Here is a 16,407-nt window from a genome sequence, read left to right on the forward strand (position 1 = left end):
AGAGGATTTCTCTCTTGGGCCAATTTGATGCTGAGGTATCTTACAAATCTGTTGTTCGCACTGTTCCCATATTTGTGGTCGACCATAGTAACATGGAGAATCTTTTTGGTTTCGATGCCTTTCGCGTTTTTGGGTTCTCCATAGATGACTCTGACAATATCGTCTCTGATGCTATTCCTTATGCTCAATTGGATTCCTTGTTGACGACATTTTCGTCCCTTTTTTCTCCTAGGTTAGGCCGTGCAAACGACTTTGAAGCTCATATCACGCTCAAACCCACTGCTTGGCCTAATTTTTTTCAGGCTCAGCCCATTCCTGTGGCCCTTCGTGATCAGGTCAAACGGGAGCTGGACCGTCTCACTGCTTCAGGGGTCTTGCTTCCTGTCACTTCCAGTGAGTAGTCCTCTCCTGTCGTTGTCGTTGCTAAGCCAAATGGTGATATTCATCTCTGCGATGGTTTCAAAGCCACTGTAAATGCTCAATGCCTTATCGACACTTACCCTATGCCTCGACCTGAAGAATTGTTCACTAAACTTGCTGGAGGCCAGTATTTTTCTAAACTTGACCTGTCAGAAGCTTATCATCAACTTCCTCTCGACGCTGCTTCCCAGCAGTTTCTGGTCCTTAACATGCCTTTCAGCCTCTATCAATACCAACGCTTTCCATTCTGGGTTGCCAGCACCCTGCTCTCTTTCAGCGATTCTTGGAACAATTATTGCTCACTGCCCTGAGTGTATAAATTGACAGGACGACATTGTTGTTACTGGCTCCACCACTGACGAACATCATCAAAATCTCCGCACACTTTTTCATGTCTTACAGACTGCCGGTCTTAAGTGTAATCTCCAGAAATCAAAATTTTTTCAGGTATCTATTACGTACTTGGGGTTTCAACTCTCTCGGGATGGTATTAGTCTGCTTCAGCAAACTGTCGCTGCGATCAATGTCCTTCCTCGCCCTACATCTGTTAAGCAACTGCAGGACTTCTTGGGGAAAATAGCATACTATCACAAGTTTTTACCATCTGTTGCTTCGGTGGCTCAGCCGTTGCATCGCCTGTTGCATAAAAATGTGCCTTTTCACTGGTCCGTGTCATGCGATGCGGCTTTCCAGAAATTGAAGACTATGCTGAAACAGGCCCCGTGCCTTGCTACTTATCGACCTGGCCAACATCTTGTCCTTGCCATTGACGCCTCTCAATACGGGGTCGGTGCTGTCCTTGAGCACCATTTTTCTGACGGTTCTAAACAACCCATTGCTTATGCCTCCAAAACGCTCACGGATGCTCAACAAAAGTATTCTCAAATTGAAAAAGCTTTGGCCATTATTTATGCTCTTCATAAGTTTGGTGTTTTTCTCTAGGATCCAAATTTCATCTTGTTACGGATCACAAACCACTTGTTTCCTTGTTTCATCCATCAAAGTCACTTCCCGACAAGGCTGCACACCGCCTCCAGCGTTGGGCTCTTTACTTGTCTCGTTTCAATTATGAGATTCATTTCCGGCCAACGGCTCAGCATGTGAATGCTGATGCACTGTCTCACCTTCCCAAGGGTCTTGATCTGGCATTCAATAGGGACAAACTTTTGTGTTTCCACCCGGATGTTGCCGAAGCAGCGGGTTGTGGACGGGTTCCCCATCACCGAGGACCAGCTGGCGGCTGCTACAGGTTCTGACCCTACCCTCTCCTGGGTTTTACGCTATATTCAGAAGGGTTGGCCAAATCGACCGCACTGGGGTGTCTCTAGCACAAATTCTCTGGCGTGCTGTCATGTGTATTGGCCCGGCATTGACTCAAATTGCACACATGGTCGCTGCCTGCAGCCCTTGTGCGTCACAGGCCGCTGCCCTGAAGTCATCTTTGTCACCATGGCCTTCGCTTGAGAAGCCTTGGGAGCGTATTTATGCTGACTTCGCGGGACCTTTTTTAGGTACTTATTGGCTTCTCATTATTGACGCCTACTCTAATTTTCCTTTCATTGTCTGTTGCACGTCGCCTATCACCGTGGCAACCACCAATGCTCTAGCTCACATTTTCTCTTTGGAACGCCTTCCCTCTACTCTTGTTACTGATAATGGTCCGCAATTTGCCTCTTCCGATTTTGCGGATTTTTGTGCCCGTCACGGCGTCATGCATGTCACGGCCCCTCCATTCCATCCACAGTCAAACGGTGACGCTGAAAGACTGGTCCACACATTTAAGGCTCAGATGAGGATACTCCCGACTTCTTCTGCCAATGCCTGTATGAAATCCAGACGGACACGGATGTCGCAGTGCGTCATTCGGACCAGCTTTGGCCTCGTGTGCCGGCAACACCTGTTCCGGGTGCCACTACAACACCTTTGACTCTACCTGACGCTCGGGATACTGGAATCTCTCTTAACTCACAACGAAGTCCTCTCACCGTCATATTGGTGCCAACACAAGATCTGACGCCACCAGGAGACGTGCCCATGCAGGAACCAGATGACCATAATCTGCCGGAGCAACTCTACTCGCCTCCTTCTCCTATGGACGCGGACACATCGCCCATGTCTCCTGTTATAGCAACCGGACTTGCCGCAATGGGCAGATTGGTGCACGGGGCCCCAGCAGATTCGACCGCCACATCTCCTGCCATCTCGACCCGTTATCATCGGGGACACTTCCGTCTGTACGGGACGCCTCCTCCTCGAGACTTTATGGCCAGTCAAACAACACCTATGGATGTTAGCAATCTACAGGCCACCTCCATCACGACCTGTGCAAAAAATTCAAAGGGGGGAAAAGTGTTGTGACTCGCTGATCTTTCAAAGTGCCATCACGCAGTTACGCATGTCCTCTACAAGCAGCGCTGTCTGCCAGCCATGCAGCAGCAGTGCCACCTAAGCGGCCAACCAGCCAGAGGCTGCTAGACTTGGACTCAGTTATGATTTGACTGTTAAAGTGTATACACGTCTTACTCTGTTTACTTGATCTGTGACTTTCACGTATTGCGTCTTCCTTGAAATATATTTGTTCAACTTGAAGTTATAACAAGAGCAAAGTTGTAAAACACGAGACCCAGGTGAACTGCAACATTGGGAATATCCCATTTCATCAGACACTTTTAGTAGTAGAAAGTATCACTAGGGATGTGCTATTTTGCCTAAACTGACTATCAGAATTTAACGTTGTATTGAATTTTGAGGAGAATCTTCTTTATTTTGGAAAAGATGACTACAAATATTGTGTAATGTTTGTGACGGACAGCTATATTAGTAAACAAACAACTGAGGGTCGATGTCTGAGATTAACTGCTACTGCACGATTGTCACCAGTGATTGATAACTTAAGTCAGGTGGCATAACACGCTGACATACAAAACAAAATAAATTAATTGCCAATATTAACCAGTGAACAAATATTAGATTTATCTAAAATTCCCTTGGAATATGAAATGGTATTTTCTGATCATCCAGGTAGTATTAGCGACTGTGTATGGAAATTTAAAATCAAATATAGTACTCCATTTTTCTGTAAGGCTTATGCAATACAGTAAGTTTAAAAGAAGCAGTTAAGGAAGAAATTTACAAAATGATTGACAATAGCATAACAGAACGTAGCACTAGCATCATGAATAACCCCTTGGTAGTAGTAAAAAAGACTGCATGAGGTGTGCAGTTGGTACTAGACGTGCGTACTTTGAATATCCATATAGAGACAGAACGAGACAGACCCATTAACATGGATGAATTATTGTTCAAATTTGAGAAAGCACAGCATTTTAGTACGATGGGTCTGACTGCTGGATATTGGCAAATTTGGTTACATCCTGAATCAAAGAAATATATAGCATTTCTATTTGATAGGAAATCGTATCATTTTAATGTGTTGCCATTCAGGCTAAATAACTGTGTCCGTGTTTATATGGGCAATGGATGAGGCGTTAGGAAGGGAATTATTAAAGGATTTAATAATATATGTAGATGATATACTCGTAATCTCATCTACCTGGGAAGAGCATTGCCTGACCTTGAGTAAAACTCTGAAAAGGTTTAAAGAAAAAGGTGTTACAGTAAAATTGTCTAAATTGCACTTTGCGAGGCAAGAGCTTAAGTTTTTAGGGCATATTGCAGGAGTGTAAGGAATTAGACCACATCCGGAACATATAAAGGGCATTAAGGGGTGTCCATCCCCCAAAAATATAAGACAGTTGAAGGGATTTATTGGAATGGCCGAGTACTATAGATGATATATACGAAGTCAAGAGCTGAACAACCCAAGATTTTTACATTTATTAAGGAAGGGAATACCGTGGGTTTGGGACCAAGAGGCCAATGATGCGTTTGAAAATGTAAAATGAGCACTGGTTGAATCACCCATATTACACCATCTCGTTATGGGTGAGCCATTCAAAATTTCAACAGATGCAACAGACTATGGTATAGCAGCAGAACTTTTCCAAGGAGAGTGGGATCTGCAAAGTAAAAATCACAGATCTATAGCTTTCGCTAGCCAGAGTCTCGACAAACATGAATTAAACTATACAGCCACAGAAAAGGAACTATTAGCAATAGTATGGGGTATCCAAAAATTCCAAACACTAGTATGGGGGTCAGAAACACACACATATATATATATATTACATAGTAGATTAAGTGGTGGATGTTGTTCCTTCAGGAATATGACATTAAAATACAGTATATAAAAGGTTCTGAAAATATCATACCTGACGCTTTGTCTAGGTTACGTATAGACATGAAAGAATTAAAACATATGGAAGGGCCTGGCGTAATTTTTTCGATTAATGTTTTGACAGTAGAATATCCATATAACAGGGTACAAGATATGGCTCGAAGAATAACCGGAAACATCCATCATGATAACGGAAACATCCATCATGATAACTACTTTACAGAAATATATGCTATGTGTAACAAGAATTCCTTACCTCTTAATTAAGTAGGTAGGTGGAAAATTATAGGGCATAATTTATTTTGGAGAGACAGTATAACATCTCAACGGTGGCGCATATGTATTCCGAAGTTAATGGAGGATGACATTGTGTGGTACGTTCATATGGGATATGGAAATTCGGAATAAAGAAATGTATAGCACATATGAATAAGTTCTATTATTTTAAGAAGCTGGGGCAGAAGGTAGCATCTTTAATTAGGATTTGTGAAATTTGTCAGAAGGTAAAAGAGAGTAACACTTATGTTAAATACAAAAAGTATCCAATCATTCCTAAGGCATTACACGACCTTACAGCAGCAGATTTCTATGGAGCAATTCTGGAAGGAAAGAGAGGAGTGTTGTACATTTTTGTCCTCATAGCGTATTGGTTGAAGTATGTTAAATTGTATGCTATTAAGAAAGCAAATACACCAACTGTGATTCACTGTCTTCAACAATACTTTCTGTAGGTAGGAAAACCAAAACGGTTTCTCACTGATAATGGATCTCAGTTTTTATTAACAATTTTAAAGAATTTCTAGCTTGGGTAGATATTCATCAAGTATTAATCTCCAACTATAATCCATCTTCTAACCCGTGTGTAAGGGTTATGAAAGGAATTGGGAAATTATGCCACACCTACTACTATGAAAAACATATGTCATGGGCAACGAAAGTTAAAGACTTTGAACTTATTTTAAATGAATTACCACATTTATCAACTGGAATAACACCTTTGTAAGTAATAGGCAAACCCATTGTGGGAGAACCCCTTGTTAAACGTTTTACTTGGCTGCAACAACCTACTGTTGATTACCAACTTAATCAGACAATAGTTTCTAAGAACTTGATTGAAACGGCACAACAATGAGTAAGTAGACATAATGACAAAGCTAACGAACCTCAATACAAGGTCGATGACCTAGTTCTCATAAAACAGCATCTTCAGAGCTCTGGCCTGAAGAAGGAGACACACAAATTTTTCCGAAAGTATGAAGGACCTTACCGAGAACTACTGGTAATACATCCCAAAGCCTTACTTTTAGCAGATCCTATAATAGGATCAGAAAAAGGAAAATACAATGTAAAATATATAAAGTTGTATGTCCCCCACGGACACTAGCATTCTGTGTTAACAGGCGGAGTGACGACCATCGGATCTTGAGTTGTTTTCGGTGTTTCTTCTGTGCTATTTTTTCTTGCACCAGATTCCCTTCAAATCTTAAACTATCCTGTAATCTATTCTTGAATTCTTATACTATACTATTTTCCACCTTTAGAGAAACATACCCGTGTGGAAGTGTGATAACATCACCCGATGCCTGTCTTTGATTTGGTGTTACATATGTGTATGTTGCAATATCTTTCATCACTCTAAAGTCATTTCTCATTTCATCAGTAAGTCCAGCCATGAAGCACAACTCAGGTATGAGACATATAAGTTGTTCAGTTTCCTCTTGGTTCTGCATAATTTTCTTTAGTTAGCTGACAAGCAATGGCTGCTGCAAGTCATTGATATCAAGGCCATACTGCTTCTTGTAGTAATAGCAATAAGGGATTGTATCACCACTGGTTGCCTCAAATGTGTCACGTGGGCTTCTGTTCCACACTATGTCATCAACTTGATAAATTTTGTTGATATATTGAGTCAGGACTGAAGCACCTATTACTGGTTTCATAATATGCTCATTAAAAGCAGTTGGATTCCGATTTGATATATCTGCAATTACATCCAGAACAGTCTGTGTTCTCAGTACTTGGTTGTTAGAGGAGCATGCCCGATAAATATTAAAGTCGCCTTCAATGCTCTGCTCTAGTCAGCCAGTCTTTCCAACCATCTGCATATAGTTAGGTCTTATTTTTGATAAGCTATTCTTTGAAAGTAATATCTTATCCAGTTGGCCTATGAAAACCTGGGTGCAGATTAATAAACTGCAAAGAACATCAGATTAATAGAAAATGGGATTTTGTTTGAATCATTACACAATTGCCAAATGACCCTCACAAACAAGTGTGACTGATTTGCCACCATTTGCCGTTCCATAGGGTTAAGTTTTGGGGGGGGGGGGGGGGGGGACTTCAACGGTGGAGGTGAGAATGTCCATTCTGTAGGAGACGTTTAACACCATACCTCCTCTGGCTTCTCATTCACGTACCGGCAAAGTAGGGATCCTGGGGAAGGGGGGTGGGAAAGGTTTCCTGTCTTTGGGGCTATCTTCTTTCTCTTCTTCGATCTTAGCAACCATTTCTACTTTTTCCTTTCTTACTTCTCATCTGAGTACCAGTCTATCTTTCCCTCTTTCCATATTCATATACTTCTATCGCTGAAGTTCTTCTTATTTTCCGTGGTTTCCAATAACCTACAACTTATTTTACATAAGTAGGCTGAAGAAACAGGGTATACAAACACACTTACACACACACAAAATACGACTACACAAACAATGATCTTACACATCAAAAGAGGAGAACTGTCAAGCATTGTAGGGGGAAAGGAATGTATACCCTGGAAAAGGAAAGGCTGACCTGTACTGTGCAGACAGGGGCACCAAGAAGGGGATTGACCTGTATCATAGGAAAATAGGAATCAAGAGGGGCGTATCAACTGAAATGGAAAGAGGGAGTGCACACACAGGGTCAACCCATATGTAACATATGAAAAGTATAGGTACTGTTCTAAAAGGGGAAATGGACAGCATCGCGACAAAAGTCACACATTTTATAGGGATTATTCTGGAAGTTTGAATTCTATATACCACTAGCATTATTATGTTTTATGAATGTCAGAAAGAACACTTTCATTTACCCAGAGTTCCTCCAGAATACAAACTACTATGAATAACGATACTAGTCGGTACTGAGAAAAAAATAGTACAAAAAATTAGAATATAGGATGAAATATTTAAATGTCTATGATGCCTGGAATTTAAGGTTATAGCTGAAGAGAAAGTCCTCACGATTTATAAGTAAGAGTAATGCGGAATGAAATCATAAATAGAGGCTTATGTCCTAAAAACAAAGTACAGTAAAGAATTAGTGGAAAAACAACAATCAGAAGCCTGCTCTATAGAGTACAAAGATTTATGAAAAGAAAGGGAAATTGAGGAGGGGGATATGTATTGCTTTGAGAATTTACACATAAATTCTCGAACCACTTGACCTTCTGATTCCTCGAACATGCAATATTTTAAAGATAAGTGTGAGAGAGAGCCTATTTACTGCGCAAAACATGTCTGTGTGGGCAGGACATTTATCATGGGAAGACAGGAGCTGCGTCAGACGAGAGGCACCGACAAGTGTTTGCTGCAAGCACCACAGATGCTGTAGGAGAGGACACGGAGTAATTAAATGCTATTCTTTGCTGTGTTAGTGAATGTGACTGTTGTAAAAACAGGCAATTGTGATTATGTTTAAATGTATCTAACAGGTGTCGTAGTTGACTTACAAGAATTTGTATGTTTATGTGACAATGGTGGAGATGAAAATATAACTGAACTGAACTGAAAGTATGATGTTACCGAGTTATTTCTAGTGAGTGAGAGAGTATTTGTTAGTTCCTCTAACCAGCCTTATTTCTTTGGAAAAGAAGTTGTGGAGATCGACGCAGCCACATATCTAGAGAAGTGTGGAATTCGCAATCCAACTTTGCATTGATTCTCTTGTCACCAAAATCATTAGAAAATAAGGGAACAGCAGACTAAGTACAGAAGAATAAATACACAAAAATTAGCAGCCACTGATAAAACAGAAAGTGTAAGCATACAATAGAGAAGAACCAACTGAGGAAAAAACGTGAAACACCATAAAACATTGAAATAGGCAAAAAGGGAACAGCACCAAATGGAAAATAATGGTAGTGAAGACAAAGATAGGGTTGGACGGTGAAATCATAATCTATATGTGTAAAATAGGAATGTAAATTACAACACCAGGAGCGCTTAGCTTAAAGCTGATACCAAAACGGGTAGCAAGTACCACTGCACATGCTATATATCACTTTACCATCTGTGAAATTGTGTGTATTAGATAGTTTCCTGTATTTCATCTCCTGAAGATAATTACTGGCCAGCCATATTGTCTCCTTGTATGACAAATGAAAACACCCCCACCACTGACAGCTGGTGAAACTCGATTTTAATTGATAACGCTACTAGTTTCACAGTTTTACACACACATCTTCAGGTGCAACCAGCACATTTAAAAACTGAAATATTAAAAATGTGTGCTATTATACAAAGATGACTTGAAGGCTTTGACTTGCTAAAAATTATTACATTAATCTATCATGGGTGAACCCAACAATACTGAAGGTTTATTCTTGCAAGCTGCACCTTCTGCATCTGGCTTGACTTAGGTAAAAAAGTCGTGACCTAGTTTATTCCACTTTGTACCTATTATATGACCCTATTTCCACCGTTAGTTATGTTTGAGCTGTATTCAAAATTTGTTTTGCCTTCAGCACTGTTTCTTTTTTTATACATACTTGCACTTACTATGAATGGCCAGTTTATCAGTATGATCTACTCGGCAACATTAGTTGCGGATATTACATGGAGCAACTTCGAAGTGAACTTCGTTCATGTAGTTTTTTTTAATACTGGCAGTATTCTATGAATGACAATATATTGAGTAAGAATGTGGGTTCACGCATGACAGATTAAAGTAATAATTTTTTCCAAGTACAAGTCTTCAAACAATCTTTATATAACAGTACAAAACCTGATGTACTCTATGCAACCAAAACACTATATGAAAAGCAACATGGAAAGCATACTGAAGGAAGAACGCAAAATCATGAGAAAAATTTTCAGGCCAATGCTGGCAGAAGAAGGATACAAAATCACAAAATGCAAAATCCAGGATGGAACATAACAATATGATGAAAACAGTAGTTGCTACTCACCATATAATGGAGATGCTCAGTCACAGATAGGCATGCGCGTGTGCCACTCTCTCACTCTCTCCCTCTCTCTCCCATTTGCATTTGTGTGTGTGTGTGTGTGTGTGTGTGTGTGTGTGTGTGTGTGTCTCCCTTTCTGATAGTATTTTTGTTGTGCCTATCTGCGACTCAGTATCTCCGCTATATGTTGAGAAGAAGAATACAGATTACTCACTCGTAAAAACACAGAGAAGATGTAGAGCCTAGCAGCATATGTCAGAAGAAGAAGGTTAACTTTCTATGAGCACATCAGCAGGTTACAACCCACCCAAGTCAAATGTGATCTAGAAAGAGTACAAATCAATCCAATACAAACTGACAGAAAAACACACAGACACAAGATACTGAAGTAGAATGTGAGGTTAAAGAACAGGGTCACAAAGAAACCTGGGATAAAGTGGACTGAAGATTGAAAGAGTCACCATGGAGAAAAAAATGAGAGAACTGGGGGAGATCAGAGAGACTGCTCAAATGAGATCATATGTTTGGCATGATCCTACAGGGTCTCAATGTAAATACCAGTCACTGGTGACCACCTCTTGGGACTGTCATCCTTCCACAATATCTCACAGGCACAGCATGTCTGCAGTTCCAGCATATGACCCTGATCCTCCACTGGAGGATGTGCTTGTGGTGGTACAAATGATAATGTGGCTACTACAAGATGGTACTTCAGCTCACTTCCACATTTCCATACAGAAGCATCTTAACAACATCTACTCTGACCACAAAACAAGGCTGAAACAATGCTGATGATCTGCTGCCACCATACCACTAATACATTAGTAGAGAGGGAACATACCTACTTGGGGTGAGTATTCTCACGTGTGATTTCAGTAACTGAAACATACAACGTCAGTGATCTTTTATTGCATGTTCAACTGATGTACCTCCCTTGGAACGTATTTCCAGCTGTAATATTCATTAGAATACATGACAGTTATGAAAAATTCAAAACTGAAAAAGAACTCAGACAAGAAGTTTTCAATTAAATTGAACTATTTACAGCAGTTAACTGGGTAACAAATATGGAATAAATGTTAATGGAACATTTATGATCCATCTTTGTTTTCTGACTGTGTTGCACTATTCCCTTTATTGCAGATAAGATTTAACAATGAATGAAAAAAAAAATTAACATGGAAAGTTTGAAAGTAGTTGAGTATTTGTATTTATGGGAGTTGAAGATCATGACTGTAAGGAAGACAAATAAATAAATATAAGAGAAAAATGGCCTGGAGTGCTTTTGTAAACTAAAAGGCTTTTCAAAACTTAGCTTTCATAGTGCTTGAAAAGGAAAGTTTACAACCAGTGTGCATTACCAGTCCTAACTTGCAACAATAAGGCATTGATTTTCAATGGAGAGATGCATGTTGGGGGAATTGCTATGAGAGACAATAAAGCAAACAAATGTTTCAGGGAATAAAGTGTACTAGAAGCCTAACTTATAGTATATAACTGTACTCACACACAGTCACCAATGCTATATCCACACTCTGAGAGCTTAGTTATGTGACCTTTTTTTTTTTTATTATTATTCCAACATTGTGAAAATGTTCCACCTGCTTTACCAACCAATTTATTTTCATCTCTTGAAACTCATTGTTGTCTTAAAAAGTCTTTCCTCTCAGATGCTTTCAACTTTTGTAGAAAGACAAAAAATTGTGATTCTTGACAAAGTGCTCATCAAAGATGCGTCAGAAACTTAGATATGATAAGCATGAAGAAGGAAATTGGTTATGTCCTTTAAAAATGAGCCCTCTCACTATGATTTAGGGAATCCATGGCAAACTTAAAAAGGGTGTACAAACAGACAAGAAAAAAGAATTACCAGATTTTTCCTTTATTTCCCAGTTAAAAAAAAAAACACTTTTTCTTGGGTGAAAATACACTTTTTCCCTGGTTAAAATACACTATACTCCTAGTCAAAGCAATTTTTTTCCATTTAAATGTCAATACACTTTCTCTCAGAACTGTAAGACTTATCAAGTTTTATAAAGGTTTTACACACCGGCTTAGAACTTCCCAGCACATGATCTTGGCAGTCAACTACAGCAGATATTCAGGGCATAGGACACTAAATGTAGCCAGCTAATAGCTACATCACCGATAAGTAACATGAACACATGAATAGGAAAAGTTAATGGTTTAAATAAATTACCAGGAAAAGCTAAGCTTTCACATATAATTTTGATCGCTAATTTTTATTATTGTTGTTGTTGTTTTTCTGAGGGTGTGGTTGGGCAGGATCCTAAGTGCACAGCTTAAATTGCAGCAGCATAATATTCATGACAAGCATGATTATAAAATTCACTGCTGTGCTCGGAACATTTCGTGAGTTACCTGACTGGATACTTGTTCCATCGAGCACTTCAACTTTTCCATGGGAAAGCCAATTACATGTGAAATTGCTCAAGAATTCACCTCGCACTTTTAATTTTTTTCTATTTTTTGAGGTTAATTATACCTATTGCCATCATTATTGCATAATTTGTAATCTATGAAAGAACTGAAAGAAATATGATGCTCTGTGACTTAAGAAATACATCACATGTTCTCACACATAGACTTAATTCATCTTGCGTAAAAGGAAATTTACTTTGGAAGTAACACTTCTCAAATCACTATCCACAATATTTTCCTGTGACCTGTTGCAAATGTAAACAGTTATGACACCACAATCATTGAAGAAAGGCCCATGAGAAAGATGCATTGAAAGCAGGTGCTTGTGTGTGTACTGTGTTTTGTTGTTGTAAATGGTGCATGTTTTAAAATTTTATGTTGGTGTCATTCTCTTGTTTATGTTTTATCGCTATAGAATTATTCTGCAGTAGTGGACTAAAGTAAATTTCTTCACTATAGTATCAGTTCTAGCTAGTCACAATTAGAAAAATTTAACTGAAAACTAAAACAACTAAAATTCCATGAATTCTAAAAAATACCAGTGTTTTGCCCAGATGAAAAAATTCCTGGGTTTTTCCCAGTTGTCCCAGGGCGTATGCACAGAAATTTGGAAGACTCGATGAAGACTTGAGGCCCACTCTTCTCAAATGCAAACTTAGTGTTTTAGCTACTGGACCATCTCAGTCAGTTTCAACTTTTCAAACAAGTGGAGATCACTTAGTACAAGAACAGCAACATATAGCTGAAATACTAAAATGCGCCTCCTAAAAAACGGTTGGTTTATCTGGGGAGGGGACCAAACAGTGGGGTCATCAGTCCCATTCGGTTATGGAAGGAGGGGAAGGAAGTCGGCCATGCCCTTTCAAAGGAACCATCCTGGCATATGCCTGAAGTGATTTAGGGAAATCACAGAAAACTAAAATAAGGATGGCTGAAAGAGGGTTTGAACCATCATCCTCCCAAATGCGAGTCCAGTGTGCTAACCACTGCGCCACCTCACTCACTCGGTAATAAAACAGTTGGTACATGCAGTGTATAGTATATTGTTCGACAATGATGCCCAGTAAACAAATTCCTCGTGATATTATTCTCCTTCATTTAATAAATCTGATTTTTATTATTATTTTTTTTTCGATTTTTGTGAACATTATATCCAGTTTGTGTAATTACCTGATAATATATTTTTTTTTGGAGAACAACAAAATATACATATGACACACATAGCCTTATGTTGTAATAACATTTCTTTAATTACAAAGCCTATAGGTATATCTAGCATCCAATGACATAGTTAACTGATTGTCTTTCTGCTTGGATGAACAACATGAAATATCTGACTGTAATGCATACCTCTGTTTTTGGATGAAGATAATAACTGCCTGTCTGCAGTGGCAAGTCTAAGTTCAAGTGGTGCTTGGTGCCACACCGCATCCTCTTGATATTTAAGCCACTGCTTTTGTCGGTTGTGATATTCATGCAGTTCTGCTACAATGTCTTGTAGGGATCTGCAAATTCATAAAAAATATTTACATTATACATAAATACACATTCAACAAAGTTATTAATTTTCTCTATGAATGTAATTTTTACTTATTGGGAAATTTGCTTAATTATTTAATGCTGTATGGGGAATTATTGGTAAAAAAGAGTAACTGGTTGTGTTTATGATATGACCAGCAATATTCACAAACATTATTCTATTAGTGAAATTGTTGACTTAATGAGATTCATACCCTTTCCCCACTTTCCCTCTCACTATACACGGTAGCAGAGGATTTTTCAAAACAACTGTCTACTGTCCTCGACCTCACAATACTACTGTACAATCCGTGAAAGTACACTGTTAGTCATGAAAATTGTAACTCAATAAGAACAGCACACCACACACATCAAATTGGCATGAACTGCACTACATGCTTGTATATAAATGAAAATAACCCATTTAAAAAAAAAATAATGTTATTGGACAGATAAAAAATTTAATCATCAAGCAGTGACAGGAGAAAGTACATGTGGAGGTACTTAAACCTGAATGCTATCAGAGCCAATGGCTCCGTCTTCTGGTAGATGAGTTGTAGGAGAAGGAAGAGGGGTGAAGGAAAAGGAATGATGATGTTTAGGAAATGGGGAGAGTTTGGAAAAGTCACCCACAACCCTGGGTCATGGAAGACTTGTCAGAAAGGATGAGAAGCACAACCACACAAAACAGGTAGAACTTTAGTCATCTACATCCCGTACATAAAGACGGATTATGCAGCATGTTTCTCATTCAGAAATCACATCTGGAAGTTATTTACATCTAAGAAGATTGTGTTATGCCCTGGGTAAAAAGGAGAAATGTCTACCAGTATGTTCAGGAATTCAGTAATGGCAGGATCATGGTCTATAATGTCTGCAGTTTATCATTCTGCAATTTTGCTGCTAGCACTGATCAGGATGCCATGACTGTCACAAAAATACAGAATCAATGGGTTCAGGAAGGCAATACTCAAAACTATGCAGTTCCTAAACAGTACTATCCCTAGTGTCTGAGAGGGCAGGCAAATTGTTCTCAGCTGTGAAGGATCAAATTGTCACATCACGTCTTGAGTCAGTCAATAAAAGAAGTATCCACACAGACAATGTGACAATATTTGGAGCACTACGGACTGGCAGCACAGCAATCATTGTTGTGGCTTCTCACACTGTTGCAACAGAGAGAGAGAGAGAGAGAGAGAGAGAGAGAGAGAGAGAGAGTTGCACTGATTGTAGTCCGTCCAATGACAACAACGGGCACAGTAGTGGGAGTACATCATCTTTTCATAAGAGCCCAGTTCTGGGTTGAATGGCATGACTGACATATCTGTGGATTCAGGCTCCAAAGAGAACAAACATTGCCAGAGTGCATTTGTTATTATCATATGGGCCTGGCACCTGACATGATGATATGATGTGCCACAAGGTACACAACACGATCACTGCTGGTTCACACAGATAATTTGGACAGCATTTCTGATGCTTTAGGGCCAGTACAGTGCTGTATTTGCAAGGTCTCTGTGACATTATCTTTCAACAAGGTAACGTGACACCACATATTGTCTGTGCTGTCCTGAGCTACCAGGATACAGAGGATGTTCGACTGCTTCCCTGGTCAGTATGTTCTACAGATCTCTTTATCCATTGAAAGCATCTGGCCAAGGGTTGCTGACAGAGACTGGCACACCACCACTCATAAGTCACTAAATGTTGAAACAGCCTGGAACAACATAACCACATCTGTCGTCCAATTTCAGCTTGACTCGATGCCCAGGTGGGTTAGAGCCATTGCTGCTGCCATACATGGCAGCTTTGTGCACTAAATTTTTGCATTTCATGTATCACCTAAAAAATATAATCATGTATTCTTCCTACTGTACTCTGTACCCATACCAGGAGAAAACTGATTTGTTAACATTCCCGGTCTTGAAGTTTTAATGGCCAACAGAGTAAATGCATATATTTAATTTTAAAAATCTGTGGCAATTAATTTACTACTTCTTTCCAAAAGTGGAAGAAGGGTAATGTGAATAGTAGGCAGCAGCAAAAAATGTAAATGATAATATGCTTCACACTTTTCACCATTTCCTCTTCTGTTAGAATAAACATGCAAACATATATTGCTCATTTCTCTTTTCCAGATCACTGGCTCTGTTAGCTAGTTTTACTTTCAACCTCTGTTGCCATTGTTTTCTATCTTTATTTACATACAATTTTCTTGGTCTTAAAGCTGCATTAAATTTTAACTCAAACATGACATGGCTCGATCATTGAGGAAGTTTTATACATAGATCGTCACATGGACCATTGAGACATGAACTTGCTCACCAACATATACTCTTATACTATCATCTAGCTGTATTTAACCCCCCCCCCCTTTTTTCTCTTTCATCCATTTCTTCTTTTCCCTGTTTTTCTTTTTCTTAATTGTACAGAAATGTAAGGAAAAGATTGATTGCTACTTACCATAAAAATGACACATTAAGTTTCAGACACACACAATTAAAAGACATTACAATTGGCTTTCAGCCACAGCCTTCATCAGAAAAAGAAAGAGAAATACTCCCCATTCATTTGCACATGCAAGCATACATCACGCACACATGACCGTTAACTCCAGCAACTCGGGCCA

General features: G+C 39.2%; 1 protein-coding gene across 3 annotated transcripts in view; it reads right to left on the reverse strand.

The window, feature by feature from the left end:
- The window catches only part of LOC124788088 (tetratricopeptide repeat protein 17), a 337,226-nt gene that overhangs the window by 199,324 nt on the left and 121,495 nt on the right, over positions 1–16,407 (reverse strand). For all 3 annotated transcript variants that reach the window (XR_007016058.1, XM_047255188.1, XM_047255189.1), the window contains exon 7: positions 13,611–13,765. Coding sequence is in view for 2 of the 3 variants with exons in the window: in XM_047255188.1 (XP_047111144.1) it covers positions 13,611–13,765 (155 nt within the window). In the remaining variant the exon portion in view is untranslated. The remainder of the gene's footprint in view (positions 1–13,610; positions 13,766–16,407) is intronic.

This window comes from Schistocerca piceifrons, chromosome 3 (genome assembly GCF_021461385.2).
Source record: "Schistocerca piceifrons isolate TAMUIC-IGC-003096 chromosome 3, iqSchPice1.1, whole genome shotgun sequence".
In the NCBI taxonomy this organism is placed as follows: Eukaryota; Metazoa; Arthropoda; class Insecta; order Orthoptera; family Acrididae; genus Schistocerca; species Schistocerca piceifrons.